Source organism: Lissotriton helveticus, chromosome 7 (assembly GCF_964261635.1).
Source record: "Lissotriton helveticus chromosome 7, aLisHel1.1, whole genome shotgun sequence".
Taxonomy (NCBI): domain Eukaryota; kingdom Metazoa; phylum Chordata; class Amphibia; order Caudata; family Salamandridae; genus Lissotriton; species Lissotriton helveticus.
This window is the reverse complement of record NC_136068.1, coordinates 72,600,554-72,624,094: the sequence shown is the minus strand read 5'-3', so window position 1 is coordinate 72,624,094 and position 23,541 is coordinate 72,600,554. Positions and strand designations below refer to the sequence as shown.

The 23,541-nt window shown below is 48.5% G+C and overlaps 1 protein-coding gene across 1 annotated transcript in view; it reads right to left on the bottom strand.

Annotated features, from left to right (window-relative positions):
• CLSTN3 (calsyntenin 3) overlaps window positions 1-23,541 on the bottom strand; it is a 179,616-nt gene that overhangs the window by 7,603 nt on the left and 148,472 nt on the right. Inside the window, exons 15-16 of the mRNA XM_078651483.1 lie at window positions 4,147-4,292; window positions 2,178-2,313 (exon numbers count right to left, since the gene is read on the bottom strand). Of these exons, the coding sequence (XP_078507609.1) occupies window positions 2,178-2,313; window positions 4,147-4,292 (282 nt within the window). The remainder of the gene's footprint in view (window positions 1-2,177; window positions 2,314-4,146; window positions 4,293-23,541) is intronic.

Genomic DNA, 23,541 nt, shown 5'->3' with positions numbered 1-23,541 from the left:
TTTCCATAAAAAAATGATTGCTTGTGATACCATATGGAGCCCATATTAACCATGTTTAGCCGCTGGGCCGATGATAAGATTCAGCATGTCTGGCAGCCCTCTGCAACTACTGCCATGTTGCTGCAGAAATGCAAAGCCAGTGTTCTGGCAGCTTTACAAAACCAACAGATCTGGTTTAAAATTGAAAATGACTGCGAATAGGTCAGACTTGAAACTGAAAAGGCAAACCAGATCCATTGGCTTTGTCAGTGCTTGTTCACGCCTGGCTCCCAAATACAGGAGCCAACTTCCCTCTCCTCTCTGTCTTTCGTCTCATTATTTTTTACAGAAGGACTTAAAACATGGCTACTTTCTACTTCAGTTTAACAGCTTTCTCCTGCCAGCCTGTTTGTCTTAGCGCTGGATGCACCTAGGATCTTACGTCACCCAGACGAAGATGAAATGCAGCTAGAGGCGATATCTATGTGAAACTTTCATTAGGACACCACATCACCTGAGGGAGACAAAGACCTAAAAACTCCCCAGGCCATAATTTCTCCACGGAACACCCACTCAAACCCTCCCCAGGCCACAACATCCCCTAGAGGAACACCTACACCAAACCTACGCTAGGACTCCACGTCTCCTGGAGCAGTCAAATGATTCTGACCTCCTGTACGATGCTTTGTCATATGAAAGAGACATCTGCTTTAAACTTCCCCTAGGACACAATACCACCTAGAGGAGACACCTACTGATAACCTCAATTTGGAAAGCACTTCAGTTGAAGGAAACATGTTCCCCTACATAGCCTAGAAGATACCCCTTCTCCCAACGACCCTTAGGACCCTGTAAGGCCTTCAAATGGATCCCCCTTGAACACAGAAAGACCGTCACTCATGCCCTGGTCACCAGCAGGCTCGACTACAGCAACGCACTCTATGCCGTAATAAACAAAAACCTCACCTGCAAGCGACAGAACATACAAAACGCCGCCGCATGACTGGTCCTCAACCTGCCAAGACACTGCAACATCTGCCAGCACCTGCGCACTCCACTGGCTCCCCATCGAAGCTAGAGTCACCTTCAAGATGCTAACCCACGTACACAAGGCCCTCCACGACACCGGACCAGCATACCTGAACTGCTGACTCAAATTCCACACACCCCAAAGGACCCTACCACCAGCCCAGCTCTCCTACATGGTGGTCCCCCGCTAAAGAAAGACCAGATTGGGAGGCCGCACCTTCCCCTTCCATGCGGCCAGAGCCTGGGACCACCTTCCGCTCCACCTCAGACAGATAACATCTCTCCCCATCTTCGCAAGAAACCTCAAAACCTGGCTCTTCGACAGACCTCCTCCTTGATGGACTGGAACTTGCAAACCCCACCTCCCCCCTCCTCCCACCCCCCAGCGCCTTCAGTCCCTTACAGGCGAGTAGTCACGCTTAACAAACACCTGATTGATTGATTGATTGTAAGAGATCAAGACTCCAAACCTCTCCTAGGACACCATTTCACATTCACTAGCCATCTCTTAGGACCCAAAGACACCGTCTCACCTAAAGGAGACCCCTATTGAAACCCACCCTTGTGGCACAACATCATCTAGTGGAGAAGGCTTCTGAAATTTTCTCCAGGACTAAACATCACCTAGAGGAAACACATACTCCAAACCTCTCCTACTTCACAATGGCACACAGAAGAGACACATGCTTCAAACCTCCCCTTGGACACATCACCCAGAGGAGAAACCTGTTTCAAACCTCCCCTAGGACCAAATGTCACCTGGAAGAGACACCTAATCCAACCCTGCCCTAGCTCAGCATTTGTCTGAAGGACACCACACCACCTACTCAATCCTCCACTAGGATCAAATGCCACCTGGAGGAGACTACCAATACCCCAGAATAGCCTGTTCCATGGAGGACACCACATCACAAAGAGGAGACACCTACACCAACTCTCCCCTAGGGCAGCACGTCACCAGTAGGTCCCGACTCCAAACCTCACCGAGGACTCCGTCTCATACAAATGAGCCAAAATCAACATACCTCCCTTGGGATACCACTTGCCCCTTAAGCACCAACTAATCCAAACCACATCTGTAGGAGGATTCCATCCTCACTTGCATTCCAGTACATGGTACCTCCATCCCCACCCCTGCACCCTTCAGTTCTCGTGCCCCGATCACGTACTGGAGTTGCGGTGAGTGCTTGCCAGATTGTGTCCAGAGAGCTCAGGGGGCAGTTGGTGACCACTATGCACGAATTGCTGGGCAGACATCATGTGGTTTGGGTGGGCGATTCGGTTCATACTATGAAGAACGTTCACCTGCAGAGGCAAAAGAGAGACGGGTGAAAGGGATGAGGTAATGGAAGAAGAGAGGATGGGGGAACAGAGTAGTATACATTGAGGATTGTATTATTCCACAAGGCGGCCATCAAGCAGGGCTATCAGCAGTGGCACCCACAATTACTTGTGAATTTTGCTGGCCACACTCCCGGGCTGCTTTCTTGCACAATTCGAGAGCCCTATAAAGACATTTGGTATACACGGCTGACTACGGTCAAGTCCTTGAGGACCCTAATAGGCAGTCGGGAAATCTCAAGGTTTGCATGCTAGCTTTCCTCTAGGAAACCATGAACAGCTGGTGAGGTTTGAAGGCAAGAACTATCTATGCGCTTAAACCTTGGTGGTTGGCTCAGAGGTTTATGCGATATATTGTTAAACTATACGAGATGTATCGCAAGCTGACCTCGACGGCTGCCAACTGCACAAGGTCCACAAACCTCACCTCCATAAGTCTGCACTGGTCTACATCCTGGTCCTCATGGCAGAATCAACAGAGAAGTCTACCTTGTTGACTTGCATTCGTGAACCGAGGGAGATGTGTCATCCAGACATGTCTGGCTGAAATGCAGGGATGTCCCTTATGTTGACCTGCATGGCTGGCATCCTAGCGTGGTCTACCGTGTTAACATGTATGTCTCATGAGATTTATGGGATGAGATGCACACCTCGTAATCCTTATTTCAATCCTTATTTCAATATTTCTTTTCATTCAAATTCTTAGCGGCGTGCAATATCTGCTACGCGCTTTGTCTCTTTGCGCTGCTACGTAATACATCCACAGAGAAACCCCTTTTTGTTCCACCAGGCTGCACAGCCCCAAACTAGCTTGAATCCAATGAATCAATTTCATACGTTTTTCTCTTTTTCTTCATTGTTTCACAAGCTTTTCTATCCATTACTCTCAGCTTGTGTTCAATTCATTTTATCCAAATATAGCTTGACGTTAGTAATTGGGAATGCGGTAAATTAACTTCATAAAAGCTTTGAAAACTTGATTATAGTTCATAATGATGAACTTTGTTTTTTAAATCGTTTGTTTTTTAAAATCTTTCCTTAAACATTGTGAAGCGTTTTAATCTATGAAGTCAGTTAATACACTAAACATATATTTGTATTTGTAGATGCCCCTGATGAAGGGAATGTATTTCCCGAAATGCATTGGGTTATTGGAATAAAATCATGGCATGTGAAACCCATTCAATACTCCGGAGTTTTTGTGAGTTCCAACGTTAAGCTATTTTTTGATAAAATGAATTGAACACAAACTAAGAGTAATGGATAGAAAAGTAAGTGAAACAATAAAGAAAAAGAGAAAAATGTATGAAATTGATTCATTGGATTCAAATAGATTGGGGATGTGCAGCCTGGTGGAACAGAAAGGGATTCTTTTGTGAACATGTATGTCTCACCCATCTCCACCTGAGCTGCATGACTGAACCATATGCACTGGCCTTAACTTGGACCTGCCTGGCTGAACCAACTGAAATGTCTGCCTTACTGACCCTATGGCTGAACCAATAGAATGGCCATCCGGCAGACCTGCACCGCCATCTTGAATTTTATGGATGGACCATTTAGTGAATCCAGCAAGATATCGCCTTGATCTCAGATGCCTCAACTGGAGAAACAACTTCATAACAATTATGCTTTAATCAATCATCCCTCCCCTGAGTCCAGAAGGGTGCTCAGCCTACATGCACATTTATCACTAGTTTTCTGACCTCTCACACCCAATGCTTTTCTGATAAAGCTTGTTCCCACCTCTTTGCCACTCCCTCATCATTATTAGTATCACAGATATTTGGAAAGTACCTCAACTGTAAACTCGTTGCTGGAGTACCGACCGTTCATCTCGGTGCAGGCTAGGTGGAACTTCCTCTCGTACAGCGCCGCCCCGTGGCTGATATGGTAGCGCACCTGCCTCAAAATCTCTTCGTAGACCGCTATAGTCTCCACACCTGGAAATGAGAAAAGAAAGGCAGAGTCTGTATGAGAAACAGGCGATCTTGACTCATTCATTGATAGCTGGAGAATCTTCCTGCTGAGAGAAAATCATGACTGACACGTCTCGAAGAATGATGAACCGTGTCCTTATGTGAGGGGCGCTGGAGACTCTATCACGTACTATAGCCTTGACCTGGTCCCTGAGTGAGCACAGCTGGAAATTTCAACCGATGTTATAGCACAGACCCTGACCCTGAGTGACTGCAGCTGGAGATACTATCACATACTCTAGCATGGACCCCTGAGTGAGTGCAGCTGGAGATACTATCACATACTCTAGCATGGACCCCTGAGTGAGTGCAGCTGGAGATACTATCACATACTCTTGCATAGACCCTGCCTCCAAATGAGTGCAGCTGGAGATACTATCACACACTCTAGCATGGACCCCTGAGTGAGTGCAGCTGGAGATTCTTTCACATACTCTTGCTTGGACCCCTGAATGAGTGCAGCTGGAAATGCTATCACATACTCTTGCACAGACCCTGCCTCCGAGTGAGTGCAGCTAGATATACTATCACATACTCTAGCATGGACCCTTGAGTGAGTGCAGCTGGAGATACTATCACATACTCTAGCATGGACCCCTGAGTGAGTGCAGCTGGAGATACTATCACATACTCTAGCATGGACCCCTGAGTGAGTGCAGCTGGAGATACTATCACATACTCTAGCATGGACCCCTGAGTGAGTGCAGCTGGAGATACTATCACATACTCTAGCATGGACCCCTGAGTGAGTGCAGCTCGAGATTCTATCACATACTCTTGCATGGACTCCTGAGTGAGTGCAGCTGGAGATACTATCACATACTCTAGCATGGACCCCTGAGTGAGTGCAGCTGGAGATACTATCACATACTCTTGCTTGGACCCCTGAATGAGTGCAGCTGGAAATGCTATCACATACTCTTGCACAGACCCTGCCTCCGAGTGAGTGCAGCTAGATATACTATCACATACTCTAGCATGGACCCTTGAGTGAGTGCAGCTGGAGATACTATCACATACTCTAGCATGGACCCCTGAGTGAGTGCAGCTGGAGATACTATCACATACTCTAGCATGGACCCCTGAGTGAGTGCAGCTGGAGATACTATCACATACTCTAGCATGGACCCCTGAGTGAGTGCAGCTGGAGATACTATCACATACTCTAGCATGGACCCCTGAGTGAGTGCAGCTCGAGATTCTATCACATACTCTTGCATGGACTCCTGAGTGAGTGCAGCTGGAGATACTATCACATACTCTAGCATGGACCCCTGAGTGAGTGCAGCTGGAGATACTATCACATACTCTAGCATGGACCCCTGAGTGAGTGCAGCTGGAGATTCTATCACATACTCTTGCATGGACCCCTGAGTGAGTGCAGCTGGAGATTCTATCACATACTCTAGCATGGACCCCTGTGTGACTGCAGCTGGAGATACTATCACATACTCTTGCATGGACCCCTGAGTGAGTGCAGCTAGAGATACTATCACACACTCTAGCATGGACCCCTGAGTGAGTGTAGCTGGAGATACTATCACATACTCTAGCATGGACCCCTGAGTGAGTGCAGCTAGAGATACTATCACACACTCTAGCATGGACCCCTGAGTGAGTGCAGCTGGAGATTCTATCACATACTCTTGCTTGGACCCCTGAGTGAGTGCAGCTGGAGATTCTATCACATACTCTTGCACAGACCCTGCCTCCGAGTGAGTGCAGCTGGAGATTCTATCACATACTCTAGCATGGACCCCTGAATGAGTGCAGCTGGAGATACTATCACATACTCTAGCATGGACCCCTGAGTGAGTGCAGCTGGAGATACTATCACATACTCTAGCATGGACCCCTGAATGACTGCAGCTCGAGATTCTAACACATACTCTAGCATGGACCCCTGAGTGAGTGCAGCTGGAGATACTATCACATACTCTAGCATGGACCCCTGAGTGAGTGCAGCTGGAGATACTATCACATACTCTAGCATGGACCCCTGAGTGAGTGTAGCTGGAGATACTATCACATACTCTAGCATGGACCCCTGTGTGAGTGCAGCTGGAGATACTATCACATACTCTAGCATGGACCCCTGAATGAGTGCAGCTGGAGATACTATCACATACTCTAGCATGGACCCCTGAATGAGTGCAGCTGGAGATTCTATCACATACTCTAGCATGGACCCCTGAGTGAGTGCAGCTCGAGATTCTATCACATACTCTAGCATGGACCCCTGAGTGAGTGCAGCTGGAGATACTATCACATACTCTAGCATGGACCCCTGAGTGAGTGCAGCTGGAGATACTATCACATACTCTAGCATGGACCCCTAAATGAGTGCAGCTGGAGATACTATCACATACTCTTGCATGGACCCCTGAGTGAGTGCAGCTAGAGATACTATCACATACTCTTGCATGGACCCCTGAGTGAGTGCAGCTGGAGATACTATCACATACTCTAGCATGGATCCTAAGCCTGAGTGAGTGCAGCTCGAGATTCTATCACATACTCTAGCATGGACCCCTGAGTGAGTGCAGCTGGAGATACTATCACATACTCTAGCATGGACCCCTGAGTGAGTGCAGCTGGAGATACTATCACATACTCTAGCATGGACCCCTGAGTGAGTGCAGCTGGAGATACTATCACATACTCTAGCATGGACCCCTGCGTGAGTGCAGCTGGAGATACTATCACATACTCTAGCATGGACCCCTGAGTGAGTGCAGCTCGAGATTCTATCACATACTCTAGCATGGACCCCTGAGTGAGTGCAGCTGGAAATACTATCACATACTCTTGCATGGACCCCTGAGTGAGTGCAGCTGGAGATTCTATCACATACTCTAGCATGGACCCCTGTGTGACTGCAGCTGGAGATACTATCACATACTCTTGCATGGACCCCTGAGTGAGTGCAGCTAGAGATACTATCACACACTCTAGCATGGACCCCTGAGTGAGTGTAGCTGGAGATACTATCACATACTCTAGCATGGACCCCTGAGTGAGTGCAGCTAGAGATACTATCACACACTCTAGCATGGACCCCTGAGTGAGTGTAGCTGGAGATACTATCACATACTCTTGCACAGACCCTGCCTCCGAGTGAGTGCAGCTGGAGATTCTATCACATACTCTAGCATGGACCCCTGAATGAGTGCAGCTGGAGATACTATCACATACTCTAGCATGGACCCCTGAGTGAGTGCAGCTGGAGATACTATCACATACTCTAGCATGGACCCCTGAATGACTGCAGCTCGAGATTCTATCACATACTCTAGCATGGACCCCTGAGTGAGTGCAGCTGGAGATACTATCACATACTCTAGCATGGACCCCTGAGTGAGTGCAGCTGGAGATACTATCACATACTCTAGCATGGACCCCTGAGTGAGTGTAGCTGGAGATACTATCACATACTCTAGCATGGACCCCTGTGTGAGTGCAGCTGGAGATACTATCACATACTCTAGCATGGACCCCTGAATGAGTGCAGCTGGAGATACTATCACATACTCTAGCATGGACCCCTGAATGAGTGCAGCTGGAGATTCTATCACATACTCTAGCATGGACCCCTGAGTGAGTGCAGCTCGAGATTCTATCACATACTCTAGCATGGACCCCTGAGTGAGTGCAGCTGGAGATACTATCACATACTCTAGCATGGACCCCTGAGTGAGTGCAGCTGGAGATACTATCACATACTCTAGCATGGACCGCTGAATGAGTGCAGCTGGAGATACTATCACATACTCTTGCATGGACCCCTGAGTGAGTGCAGCTAGAGATACTATCACATACTCTTGCATGGACCCCTGAGTGAGTGCAGCTGGAGATACTATCACATACTCTAGCATGGATCCTAAGCCTGAGTGAGTGCAGCTCGAGATTCTATCACATACTCTAGCATGGACCCCTGAGTGAGTGCAGCTGGAGATACTATCACATACTCTAGCATGGACCCCTGAGTGAGTGCAGCTGGAGATACTATCACATACTCTAGCATGGACCCCTGAGTGAGTGCAGCTGGAGATACTATCACATACTCTAGCATGGACCCCTGAGTGAGTGCAGCTGGAGATACTATCACATACTCTAGCATGGACCCCTGAGTGAGTGCAGCTGGAGATACTATCACATACTCTAGCATGGACCCCTGAGTGAGTGCAGCTCGAGATTCTATCACATACTCTAGCATGGACCCCTGAGTGAGTGCAGCTGGAGATACTATCACATACTCTAGCATGGACCCCTGAGTGAGTGCAGCTGGAGATACTATCACATACTCTAGCATGGACCCCTGAATGAGTGCAGCTGGAGATACTATCACATACTCTTGCATGGACCCCTGAGTGAGTGCAGCTAGAGATACTATCACATACTCTTGCATTGACCCCTGAGTGAGTGCAGCTGGAGATACTATCACATACTCTAGCATGGATCCTAAGCCTGAGTGAGTGCAGCTCGAGATTCTATCACATACTCTAGCATGGACCCCTGGGTGAGTGCAGCTGGAGATACTATCACATACTCTAGCATGGACCCCTGAATGAGTGCAGCTGGAGATTCTATCACATACTCTAGCAGGGACCCCTGAGTGAGTGCAGCTGGAGATACTATCACATACTCTAGCATGGACCCCTGAGTGAGTGCAGCTCGAGATTCTATCACATACTCTTGCATGGACTCCTGAGTGAGTGCAGCTGGAGATACTATCACATACTCTAGCATGGACCCCTGAATGAGTGCAGCTGGAGATACTATCACATACTCTAGCATGGACCCCTGAGTGAGTGCAGCTGGAGATTCTATCACATACTCTTGCTTGGACCCCTGAGTGAGTGCAGCTGGAGATACTATCACATACTCTAGCATGGACCCCTGAATGAGTGCAGCTGGAGATACTATCACATACTCTAGCATGGACCCCTGAATGAGTGCAGCTGGAGATACTATCACATACTCTAACATGGACCCCTGAATGAGTGCAGCTGGAGATACTATCACATACTCTAGCATGGACCCCTGAATGAGTGCAGCTGGAGATTCTATCACATACTCTAGCATGGACCCCTGAGTGAGTGCAGCTGGTGATTCTATCACATACTCTTGCTTGGATCCCCTGAGTGAGTGCAGCTGGAGATACTATCACATACTCTAGCATGGACCCCTGAATGAGTGAAGCTGGAGATACTATCACATACTCTAGCATGGACCCCTGAGTGAGTGCAGCTGGAGATTCTATCACATACTCTTGCTTGGACCCCTGAGTGAGTGCAGCTGGAGATACTATCACATACTCTAGCATGGACCCCTGAATGAGTGCAGCTGGAGATACTATCACATACTCTAGCATGGACCCCTGAATGAGTGCAGCTGGAGATACTATCACATACTCTAGCATGGACCCCTGAATGAGTGCAGCTGGAGATACTATCACATACTCTAGCATGGACCCCTGAATGAGTGCAGCTGGAGATTCTATCACATACTCTTGCATGGACCCCTGAGTGAGTGCAGCTGGAGATACTATCACATACTCTAGCATGGACCCCTGAGTGAGTGCAGCTGGAGATACTATCACATACTCTAGCATGGACCCCTGAGTGAGTGCAGCTCGAGATTCTATCACATACTCTAGCATGGACCCCTGAGTGAGTGCAGCTGGAGATACTATCACATACTCTAGCATGGACCCCTGAGTGAGTGCAGCTGGAGATTCTATCACATACTCTTGCTTGGACCCCTGAGTGAGTGCAGCTGGAGATACTATCACATACTCTAGCATGGACCCCTGAGTGAGTGCAGCTAGATATACTATCACATACTCTAGCATGGACCCTTGAGTGAGTGCAGCTGGAGATACTATCACATACTCTAGCATGGACCCCTGAGTGAGTGCAGCTGGAGATACTATCACATACTCTAGCATGGACCCCTGAGTGAGTGCAGCTAGACATGCTATCACACACTCTAGCATGGACCCCTGAGTGAGTGCAGCTGGAGATTCTATCACATACTCTTGCTTGGACCCCTGAGTGAGTGCACCTGGAGATTCTATCACATACTCTTGCATGGACCCCTGAGTGAGTGCAGCTAGAGATACTATCACATACTCTTGCATGGACCCCTGAGTGAGTGCAGCTGGAGATACTATCACATACTCTAGCATGGATCCTAAGCCTGAGTGAGTGCAGCTCGAGATTCTATCACATACTCTAGCATGGACCCCTGAGTGAGTGCAGCTGGAGATGATATCACATACTCTTGCATAGACCCTGCCTCTGAGTGACTACAGCTGGAAATACTATCACATACTCTAGCATGGACCCCTGAATGAGTGCAGCTGGAGATACTACCACATACTCTAGCATGGACCCCTGAGTGAGTGTAGCTGGAGATACTATCACATACTCTAGCATGGACCCCTGAGTGAGTGAAGCTGGAGATGCTATCACATACTCTAGCTTGGACCCCTGAGTGAGTGCAGCTGGAGATACTATCACATACTCTAGCATGGACCCCTGAATGAGTGCAGCTGGAGATACTATCGCATACTCTAGCATGGACCCCTGAGTGAGTGCAGCTAGAGATACTATCACATACTCTAGCATGGATCCCCTGAGTGAGTGCAGCTAGAGATACTATCACATACTGTAGCATGGATCCTAAGCCTCAGTGAGTGCAGCTCGAGATTCTATCACATACTCTAGCATGGACCCCTGAGTGAGTGCAGCTGGAAATGCTATCACATACTCTTGCACAGACCCTGCCTCCGAGTGAGTGCAGCTGGAGATTCTATCACATACTCTTGCATGGACCCCTGAGTGAGTGCAGCTGGAGATTCTATCACATACTCTTGCACAGACCCTGCCTCCGAGTGAGTGCAGCTGGAGATTCTATCACATACTCTAGCATGGACCCCTGAATGAGTGCAGCTGGAGATACTATCACATACTCTAGCATGGACCCCTGAGTGAGTGCAGCTGGAGATACTATCACATACTCTAGCATGGACCCCTGAATGACTGCAGCTCGAGATTCTAACACATACTCTAGCATGGACCCCTGAGTGAGTGCAGCTGGAGATACTATCACATACTCTAGCATGGACCCCTGAGTGAGTGCAGCTGGAGATACTATCACATACTCTAGCATGGACCCCTGAGTGAGTGTAGCTGGAGATACTATCACATACTCTAGCATGGACCCCTGTGTGAGTGCAGCTGGAGATACTATCACATACTCTAGCATGGACCCCTGAATGAGTGCAGCTGGAGATACTATCACATACTCTAGCATGGACCCCTGAATGAGTGCAGCTGGAGATTCTATCACATACTCTAGCATGGACCCCTGAGTGAGTGCAGCTCGAGATTCTATCACATACTCTAGCATGGACCCCTGAGTGAGTGCAGCTGGAGATACTATCACATACTCTAGCATGGACCCCTGAGTGAGTGCAGCTGGAGATACTATCACATACTCTAGCATGGACCCCTAAATGAGTGCAGCTGGAGATACTATCACATACTCTTGCATGGACCCCTGAGTGAGTGCAGCTAGAGATACTATCACATACTCTTGCATGGACCCCTGAGTGAGTGCAGCTGGAGATACTATCACATACTCTAGCATGGATCCTAAGCCTGAGTGAGTGCAGCTCGAGATTCTATCACATACTCTAGCATGGACCCCTGAGTGAGTGCAGCTGGAGATACTATCACATACTCTAGCATGGACCCCTGAGTGAGTGCAGCTGGAGATACTATCACATACTCTAGCATGGACCCCTGAGTGAGTGCAGCTGGAGATACTATCACATACTCTAGCATGGACCCCTGCGTGAGTGCAGCTGGAGATACTATCACATACTCTAGCATGGACCCCTGAGTGAGTGCAGCTCGAGATTCTATCACATACTCTAGCATGGACCCCTGAGTGAGTGCAGCTGGAAATACTATCACATACTCTTGCATGGACCCCTGAGTGAGTGCAGCTGGAGATTCTATCACATACTCTAGCATGGACCCCTGTGTGACTGCAGCTGGAGATACTATCACATACTCTTGCATGGACCCCTGAGTGAGTGCAGCTAGAGATACTATCACACACTCTAGCATGGACCCCTGAGTGAGTGTAGCTGGAGATACTATCACATACTCTAGCATGGACCCCTGAGTGAGTGCAGCTAGAGATACTATCACACACTCTAGCATGGACCCCTGAGTGAGTGTAGCTGGAGATACTATCACATACTCTTGCACAGACCCTGCCTCCGAGTGAGTGCAGCTGGAGATTCTATCACATACTCTAGCATGGACCCCTGAATGAGTGCAGCTGGAGATACTATCACATACTCTAGCATGGACCCCTGAGTGAGTGCAGCTGGAGATACTATCACATACTCTAGCATGGACCCCTGAATGACTGCAGCTCGAGATTCTATCACATACTCTAGCATGGACCCCTGAGTGAGTGCAGCTGGAGATACTATCACATACTCTAGCATGGACCCCTGAGTGAGTGCAGCTGGAGATACTATCACATACTCTAGCATGGACCCCTGAGTGAGTGTAGCTGGAGATACTATCACATACTCTAGCATGGACCCCTGTGTGAGTGCAGCTGGAGATACTATCACATACTCTAGCATGGACCCCTGAATGAGTGCAGCTGGAGATACTATCACATACTCTAGCATGGACCCCTGAATGAGTGCAGCTGGAGATTCTATCACATACTCTAGCATGGACCCCTGAGTGAGTGCAGCTCGAGATTCTATCACATACTCTAGCATGGACCCCTGAGTGAGTGCAGCTGGAGATACTATCACATACTCTAGCATGGACCCCTGAGTGAGTGCAGCTGGAGATACTATCACATACTCTAGCATGGACCGCTGAATGAGTGCAGCTGGAGATACTATCACATACTCTTGCATGGACCCCTGAGTGAGTGCAGCTAGAGATACTATCACATACTCTTGCATGGACCCCTGAGTGAGTGCAGCTGGAGATACTATCACATACTCTAGCATGGATCCTAAGCCTGAGTGAGTGCAGCTCGAGATTCTATCACATACTCTAGCATGGACCCCTGAGTGAGTGCAGCTGGAGATACTATCACATACTCTAGCATGGACCCCTGAGTGAGTGCAGCTGGAGATACTATCACATACTCTAGCATGGACCCCTGAGTGAGTGCAGCTGGAGATACTATCACATACTCTAGCATGGACCCCTGAGTGAGTGCAGCTGGAGATACTATCACATACTCTAGCATGGACCCCTGAGTGAGTGCAGCTGGAGATACTATCACATACTCTAGCATGGACCCCTGAGTGAGTGCAGCTCGAGATTCTATCACATACTCTAGCATGGACCCCTGAGTGAGTGCAGCTGGAGATACTATCACATACTCTAGCATGGACCCCTGAGTGAGTGCAGCTGGAGATACTATCACATACTCTAGCATGGACCCCTGAATGAGTGCAGCTGGAGATACTATCACATACTCTTGCATGGACCCCTGAGTGAGTGCAGCTAGAGATACTATCACATACTCTTGCATTGACCCCTGAGTGAGTGCAGCTGGAGATACTATCACATACTCTAGCATGGATCCTAAGCCTGAGTGAGTGCAGCTCGAGATTCTATCACATACTCTAGCATGGACCCCTGGGTGAGTGCAGCTGGAGATACTATCACATACTCTAGCATGGACCCCTGAATGAGTGCAGCTGGAGATTCTATCACATACTCTAGCAGGGACCCCTGAGTGAGTGCAGCTGGAGATACTATCACATACTCTAGCATGGACCCCTGAGTGAGTGCAGCTCGAGATTCTATCACATACTCTTGCATGGACTCCTGAGTGAGTGCAGCTGGAGATACTATCACATACTCTAGCATGGACCCCTGAATGAGTGCAGCTGGAGATACTATCACATACTCTAGCATGGACCCCTGAGTGAGTGCAGCTGGAGATTCTATCACATACTCTTGCTTGGACCCCTGAGTGAGTGCAGCTGGAGATACTATCACATACTCTAGCATGGACCCCTGAATGAGTGCAGCTGGAGATACTATCACATACTCTAGCATGGACCCCTGAATGAGTGCAGCTGGAGATACTATCACATACTCTAACATGGACCCCTGAATGAGTGCAGCTGGAGATACTATCACATACTCTAGCATGGACCCCTGAATGAGTGCAGCTGGAGATTCTATCACATACTCTAGCATGGACCCCTGAGTGAGTGCAGCTGGTGATTCTATCACATACTCTTGCTTGGATCCCCTGAGTGAGTGCAGCTGGAGATACTATCACATACTCTAGCATGGACCCCTGAATGAGTGAAGCTGGAGATACTATCACATACTCTAGCATGGACCCCTGAGTGAGTGCAGCTGGAGATTCTATCACATACTCTTGCTTGGACCCCTGAGTGAGTGCAGCTGGAGATACTATCACATACTCTAGCATGGACCCCTGAATGAGTGCAGCTGGAGATACTATCACATACTCTAGCATGGACCCCTGAATGAGTGCAGCTGGAGATACTATCACATACTCTAGCATGGACCCCTGAATGAGTGCAGCTGGAGATACTATCACATACTCTAGCATGGACCCCTGAATGAGTGCAGCTGGAGATTCTATCACATACTCTTGCATGGACCCCTGAGTGAGTGCAGCTGGAGATACTATCACATACTCTAGCATGGACCCCTGAGTGAGTGCAGCTGGAGATACTATCACATACTCTAGCATGGACCCCTGAGTGAGTGCAGCTCGAGATTCTATCACATACTCTAGCATGGACCCCTGAGTGAGTGCAGCTGGAGATACTATCACATACTCTAGCATGGACCCCTGAGTGAGTGCAGCTGGAGATTCTATCACATACTCTTGCTTGGACCCCTGAGTGAGTGCAGCTGGAGATACTATCACATACTCTAGCATGGACCCCTGAGTGAGTGCAGCTAGATATACTATCACATACTCTAGCATGGACCCTTGAGTGAGTGCAGCTGGAGATACTATCACATACTCTAGCATGGACCCCTGAGTGAGTGCAGCTGGAGATACTATCACATACTCTAGCATGGACCCCTGAGTGAGTGCAGCTAGACATGCTATCACACACTCTAGCATGGACCCCTGAGTGAGTGCAGCTGGAGATTCTATCACATACTCTTGCTTGGACCCCTGAGTGAGTGCACCTGGAGATTCTATCACATACTCTTGCATGGACCCCTGAGTGAGTGCAGCTAGAGATACTATCACATACTCTTGCATGGACCCCTGAGTGAGTGCAGCTGGAGATACTATCACATACTCTAGCATGGATCCTAAGCCTGAGTGAGTGCAGCTCGAGATTCTATCACATACTCTAGCATGGACCCCTGAGTGAGTGCAGCTGGAGATGATATCACATACTCTTGCATAGACCCTGCCTCTGAGTGACTACAGCTGGAAATACTATCACATACTCTAGCATGGACCCCTGAATGAGTGCAGCTGGAGATACTACCACATACTCTAGCATGGACCCCTGAGTGAGTGTAGCTGGAGATACTATCACATACTCTAGCATGGACCCCTGAGTGAGTGAAGCTGGAGATGCTATCACATACTCTAGCTTGGACCCCTGAGTGAGTGCAGCTGGAGATACTATCACATACTCTAGCATGGACCCCTGAATGAGTGCAGCTGGAGATACTATCGCATACTCTAGCATGGACCCCTGAGTGAGTGCAGCTAGAGATACTATCACATACTCTAGCATGGATCCCCTGAGTGAGTGCAGCTAGAGATACTATCACATACTGTAGCATGGATCCTAAGCCTCAGTGAGTGCAGCTCGAGATTCTATCACATACTCTAGCATGGACCCCTGAGTGAGTGCAGCTGGAAATGCTATCACATACTCTTGCACAGACCCTGCCTCCGAGTGAGTGCAGCTGGAGATTCTATCACATACTCTTGCATGGACCCCTGAGTGAGTGCAGCTGGATATACTATCACATACTCTAGCATACATCCCTGAGTGAGTGCAGCTGGAGATACTATCACATACTCTAGCATGGACCCCTGAATGAGTGCAGCTGGAGATACTATCACATACTCTAGCATGGACCCCTGAGTGAGTGCAGCTAGAGATGCTATCACATACTCTAGCATGGATCCTAAGCCTGAGTGAGTGCAGCTCGAGATTCTATCACATACTCTAGCATGGACCCCTGAGTGAGTGCAGCTGGAGATTCTATCACATACTCTTGCACAGACCCTGCCTCCGAGTGAGTGCAGCTGGAGATTCTATCACATACTCTTGCATGGACCCCTGAGTGAGTGCAGCTGGAGATACTATCACATACTCTAGCATGGACCCCTGAGTGAGTGCAGCTGGAGATTCTATCACATACTCTTGCATGGACTCCTGAGTGAGTGCAGCTGGAGATACTATCACATACTCTAGCATGGACCCCTGAGTGAGTGCAGCTGGAGATTCTATCACATACTCTTGCTTGGACCCCTGAGTGAGTGCAGCTAGAGATACTATCACATACTCTAGCATACACCCCTGAGTGAGTGCAGCTAGAGATACTATCACATACTCTAGCATGGACCCCTGAGTGAGTGCAGCTGGAGATACGATCACATACTCTTGCATGGACCCCTGAGTGAGTGCAGCTGGAGATACTATCACATACTCTAGCATGGACACCTGAGTGACTGCAGCTAGAGATACTATCACATACTCTAGCATGGACCCCTGAATGACTGCAGCTCGAGATTCTATCACATACTCTAGCATGGACCCCTGAGTGAGTGCAGCTGGAGATACTATCACATACTCTAGCATGGACCCCTGAGTGAGTGCAGCTGGAGATACTATCACATACTCTAGCATGGACCCCTGAGTGAGTGCAGCTGGAGATACTCTCACATACTCTAGCATGGACCCCTGAGTGAGTGCAGCTGGAGATACTATCACATACACTTGCATGGACCCCTGAGTGAGTGCAGCTAGAGATACTATCACATACTCTAGCATGGACCCCTGAGTGAGTGCAGCTAGAGATACTATCACATACTCTAGCATGGACCCCTGGGTGAATGCAGCTTGAGATACTATCACATACTCTAGCATGGACCCCTGAGTGAGTGCAGCTAGAGATACTATCACATACTCTTGCTTGGACCCCTGAGTGAGTGCAGCTGGAGATACTATCACATACTCTAGCATGGACCCCTGAGTGAGTGCAGCTGGAGATGGATGCTATCACATACTCTTGCATAGACCCTGCCTCTGAGTGACTACAGCTGGAAATACTATCACATACTCTAGAATGGACCCTTGAGTGAGTGCAGCTAGAGATACTATCACATACTCTAGCATGGACCCCTGAGTGAGTGCAGCTGGAGATGGATGCTATCACATACTCTTGCATAGACCCTGCCTCTGAGTGACTACAGCTGGAAATACTATCACATACTCTAGCTTGGACCCCTGAGTGAGTGTAGCTGGAGATTCTATCACATACTCTAGAATGGACCCTTGAGTGAGTGCAGCTAGAGATACTATCACATACTCTAGCATGGACCCCTGAGTGAGTGCAGCTGGAGATGGATGCTATCACATACTCTTGCATAGACCCTGCCTCTAAGTGACTACAGCTGGAAATACTATCACATACTCTAGCTTGGACCCCTGAGTGAGTGCAGCTGGAGATACTATCACATACTCTAGCATGGAGTGCAGCTCGACATTCTATCACATACTCTAGCATGGACCCCTGAGTGAGTGCAGCTGGAGATGCTATCACATACTCTAGCATATACCCCTGAGTGAGTGCAGCTGGAGATACTATCACATACTCTAGCATGGACCCCTGAGTGAGTGCAGCTCGACATTCTATCACATACTCTAGCATGGACCCCTGAGTGAGTGCAGCTCGACATTCTATCACATACTCTAGCATGGACCCCTGAATGAGTGCAGCTCGACATTCTATCACATACTCTAGCATGGACCCCTGAGTGAGTGCAGCTGGAGATACTATCACATACTCTAGCATGGACCCCTGAGTGAGTGCAGCTCGACATTCTATCACATACTCTAGCATGGACCCCTGAGTGAGTGCAGCTGGAGATACTATCACATACTCTTGCATAGACCCTGCCTCTGAGTGACTACAGCTGGAAATACTATCACATACTCTAGCATGGACCCCTGAGTGAGTGCAGCTGGAGATACTATCACATACTCTAGCATGGACCCCTGAATGAGTGCAGCTGGAGATACTATCACATACTCTAGCTTGGACCCCTGAGTGAGTGCAGCTGGAGATACTTTCACATACTCTTGCATGGACCCCTGAGTGAGTGCAGCTGGAGATTCTATCACATACTCTAGCATGGACCCCTGAGTGAGTGCAGCTTGAGATACTATCACATACTCTAGCATGGACCCCTGAGTGAGTGCAGCTCGAGATACTATCACATACTCTAGAATGTACCCTTAAGTGAGTGCAGCTGGAGATACTACCACATACTCTTGCATGGACCCCTGAGTGAGTGCAGCTGGAAATACTATCACATACTCTAGCATGGACCCCTGAATGAGTTCAGCTGGAGATACTATCACATACTCTAGCATACACCCCTGAGTGAGTGCAGCTAGAGATACTATCACATACTCTAGCATACACCCCTGAGTGAGTGCAGCTGGAGACACTTTCACACCCTTTAGCATGGACCCCTGAGTGAGTGCAGCTGGAGATTCTATCACATACTCTTGCATGGACCCCTGAGTGAGTGCAGCTGGAGATACTATCACATACTCTAGCATGGACCCCTGAGTGAGTGCAGCTGGAGATTCTATCACATACTCTTGCATGGACTCCTGAGTGAGTGCAGCTGGAGATACTATCACATACTCTAGCATGGAGCCCTGAGTGAGTGCAGCTGGAGATTCTATCACATACTCTTGCTTGGACCCCTGAGTGAGTGCAGCTGGAGATACTATCACATACTCTAGCATGGACACCTGAGTGACTGCAGCTAGAGATACTATCACATACTCTAGCATGGACCCCTGAATGACTGCAGCTCGAGATTCTATCACATACTCTAGCATGGACCCCTGAGTGAGTGCAGCTGGAGATACTATCACATACTCTAGCATGGACCCCTGAGTGAGTGCAGCTGGAGATACTATCACATACTCTAGCATGGACCCCTGAGTGAGTGCAGCTGGAGATACTATCACAAACTCTAGCATGGACCCCTGAGTGAGTCCAGCTGGAGATACTATCACATACACTTGCATGGACCCCTGAGTGAGTGCAGCTAGAGATACTATCACATACTCTAGCATGGACCCCTGAGTGAGTGCAGCTAGAGATACTATCACATACTCTAGCATGGACCCCTGGGTGAATGCAGCTTGAGATACTATCACATACTCTAGAATGGACCCTTGAGTGAGTGCAGCTAGAGATACTATCACATACTCTAGCATGGACCCCTGAGTGAGTGCAGCTGGAGATACTATCACATACTCTAGCATGGACCCCTGAGTGAGTGCAGCTCGACATTCTATCACATACTCTAGCATGGACCCCTGAGTGAGTGCAGCTGGAGATACTATCACATACTCTAGCATGGACCCCTGAGTGAGTGCAGCTCGACATTCTATCACATACTCTAGCATGGACCCCTGAGTGAGTGCAGCTGGAGATGCTATCACATACTCTAGCATGGACCCCTGAATGAGTGCAGCTCGACATTCTATCACATACTCTAGCATGGACCCCTGAGTGAGTGCAGCTGGAGATACTATCACATACTCTAGCATGGACCCCTGAGTGAGTGCAGCTCGACATTCTATCACATACTCTAGCATGGACCCCTGAGTGAGTGCAGCTGGAGATACTATCACATACTCTTGCATAGACCCTGCCTATGAGTGACTACAGCTGGAAATACTATCACATACTCTAGCATGGACCCCTTAGTGAGTGCAGCTGGAGATACTATCACATACTCTAGCATGGACCCCTGAATGAGTGCAGCTGGAGATACTATCACATACTCTAGCTTGGACCCCTGAGTGAGTGCAGCTGGAGATACTATCACATACTCTTGCATGGACCCCTGAGTGAGTGCAGCTGGAGATTATATCACATACTCTAGCATGGACCCCTGAGTGAGTGCAGCTTGAGATACTATCACATACTCTAGCATGGACCCCTGAGTGAGTGCAGCTGGAGACACTTTCACACACTTTAGCATGGAGCCCTGAGTGAGTGCAGCTCGAGATACTATCACACACTCTAGAATGGACCCTTAAGTGAGTGCAGCTGGAGATACTATCACATACTCTTGCATGGACCCCTGAGTGAGTGCAGCTGGAAATACTATCACATACTCTTGCATGGACCCCTGAGTGAGTGCAGCTTGAGATACTATCACATACTCTAGCATGGACCCCTGAGTGAGTGCAGCTAGAGATACTATCACATACTCTAGCATGGACCCCTGAGTGAGTGCAGCTGGAGATTCTATCACATACTCTTGCTTGGACACCTGAGTGACTGCAGCTGGAGATACTATCACATACCCTAGCATGGACCCCTGAGTGAGTGCAGCTGGAGATACTATCACATACTCTAGCATACACCCCTGAGTGAGTGTAGCTGGGGATACTATCACATACTCTAGCATGGACCCCTGAGTGAGTGCAGCTGGAGATACTATCACATACTCTTGCTTGGACCCCTGAGTGAGTGCAGCTAGAGATACTATCACATACTCTAGCATACACCCCTGAGTGAGTGCAGCTGGAGTTACTATCACATACTCTAGCATGAACCCCTGAGTGAGTGCAGCTGGAGATACTATCACATACTCTTGCTTGGACCCCTGAGTGAGTGCAGCTAGAGATACTATCACATACTCTAGCATACACCCCTGAGTGAGTGCAGCTGGAGATACTATCACATACCCTAGCATGGACCCTTGAGTGACTGCAGCTGGAGATTCTATCACATACTCTTGCATGGACCCCTGAGTGAGTGCAGCTGGAGATACTATCACATAGTCTAGCATGGACCCTTGAGTGACTGCAGCTGGAGATTCTATCACATACTCTTGCATGGACCCCTGGGTGAATGCAGCTCGACATTCTATCACATACTCTAGCATGGACCCCTGAGTGAGTGCAGCTGGAGATTCTATCACATACTCTTGCATGGACCCCTGAATGACTGCAGCTGGAGATACTGTCACATACTCTAGCTTGGACCCCTGAGTGAGTGCAGCTGGAGATTCTATCACATACTCTTGCATGGACCCCTGAGTGAGTGCAGCTGGAAATATTATCACATACTCTAGCATAGACCCCTGAATGAGTGCAGCTGGAGATACTATCACATACTCTAGCATGGACCCCTGAATGAGTGCAGCTGGAGATACTATCACATACTCTAGCATGGACCCCTGAGTGAGTGCAGCTGGAGATTCTATCACATACTCTAGCATACACCCCTGAGTGAGTGCAGCTGGAGACACTTTCACACCCTTTAGCATGGACCCCTGAGTGAGTGCAGCTCGAGATACTATCACATACTCTAGAATGGACCCTTAAGTGAGTGCAGCTGGAGATACTACCACATACTCTTGCATGGACCCCTGAGTGAGTGCAGCTGGAAATACTATCACATACTCTAGCATCGACCCCTGAATGAGTTCAGCTGGAGATACTATCACATACTCTAGCATGGACCCCTGAGTGAGTGCAGCTAGAGATACTGTCACATACTCTAGCATGGACCCCTGAGTGAGTGCAGCCGGAAATACTATCACATACTCTAGCATGGACCCCTGAGTGAGTGCAGCTGGAGATACTATCACATACTCTAGCATGGACCCCTGAGTGAGTGCAGCTAGAGATACTGTCACATACTCTAGCATGGACCCCTGAGTGAGTGCAGCTGGAAATACTATCACATACTCTAGCATGGACCCCTGAGTGAGTGCAGCTGGAAATACTATCACATACTCTAGCATGGACCCCTGAGTGAGTGCAGCTGGAGATACTATCACATACTCTAGCATGGACCCCTGAATGAGTTCAGCTGGAGATACTATCACATACTCTATTCTACACCCCTGAGTGAGTGCAGCTAGAGATACTGTCACATACTCTAGCATGGACCCCTGAGTGAGTGCAGATGGAGACACTTTCACACCCTTTAGCATGGACCCCTGAGTGAGTGCAGCTCGAGATACTATCACATACTCTAGAATGGACCCTTAAGTGAGTGCAGCTGGAGATACTATCACATACTCTAGCATGGACCCCTGAGTGAGTGCAGCTGGAGATACTATCACATACTCTAGCATGGACCCCTGAGTGAGTGCAGCTCGACATTCTATCACATACTCTAGCATGGACCCCTGAGTGAGTGCAGCTGGAGATACTATCACATACTCTTGCATAGACCCTGCCTCTGAGTGACTACAGCTGGAAATACTATCACATACTCTAGCATGGACCCCTGAGTGAGTGCAGCTGGAGATACTATCACATACTCTAGCATGGACCCCTGAATGAGTGCAGCTGGAGATACTATCACATACTCTAGCTTGGACCCCTGAGTGAGTGCAGCTGGAGATACTTTCACATACTCTTGCATGGACCCCTGAGTGAGTGCAGCTGGAGATTCTATCACATACTCTAGCATGGACCCCTGAGTGAGTGCAGCTTGAGATACTATCACATACTCTAGCATGGACCCCTGAGTGAGTGCAGCTCGAGATACTATCACATACTCTAGAATGTACCCTTAAGTGAGTGCAGCTGGAGATACTACCACATACTCTTGCATGGACCCCTGAGTGAGTGCAGCTGGAAATACTATCACATACTCTAGCATGGACCCCTGAATGAGTTCAGCTGGAGATACTATCACATACTCTAGCATACACCCCTGAGTGAGTGCAGCTAGAGATACTATCACATACTCTAGCATACACCCCTGAGTGAGTGCAGCTGGAGACACTTTCACACCCTTTAGCATGGACCCCTGAGTGAGTGCAGCTGGAGATTCTATCACATACTCTTGCATGGACCCCTGAGTGAGTGCAGCTGGAGATACTATCACATACTCTAGCATGG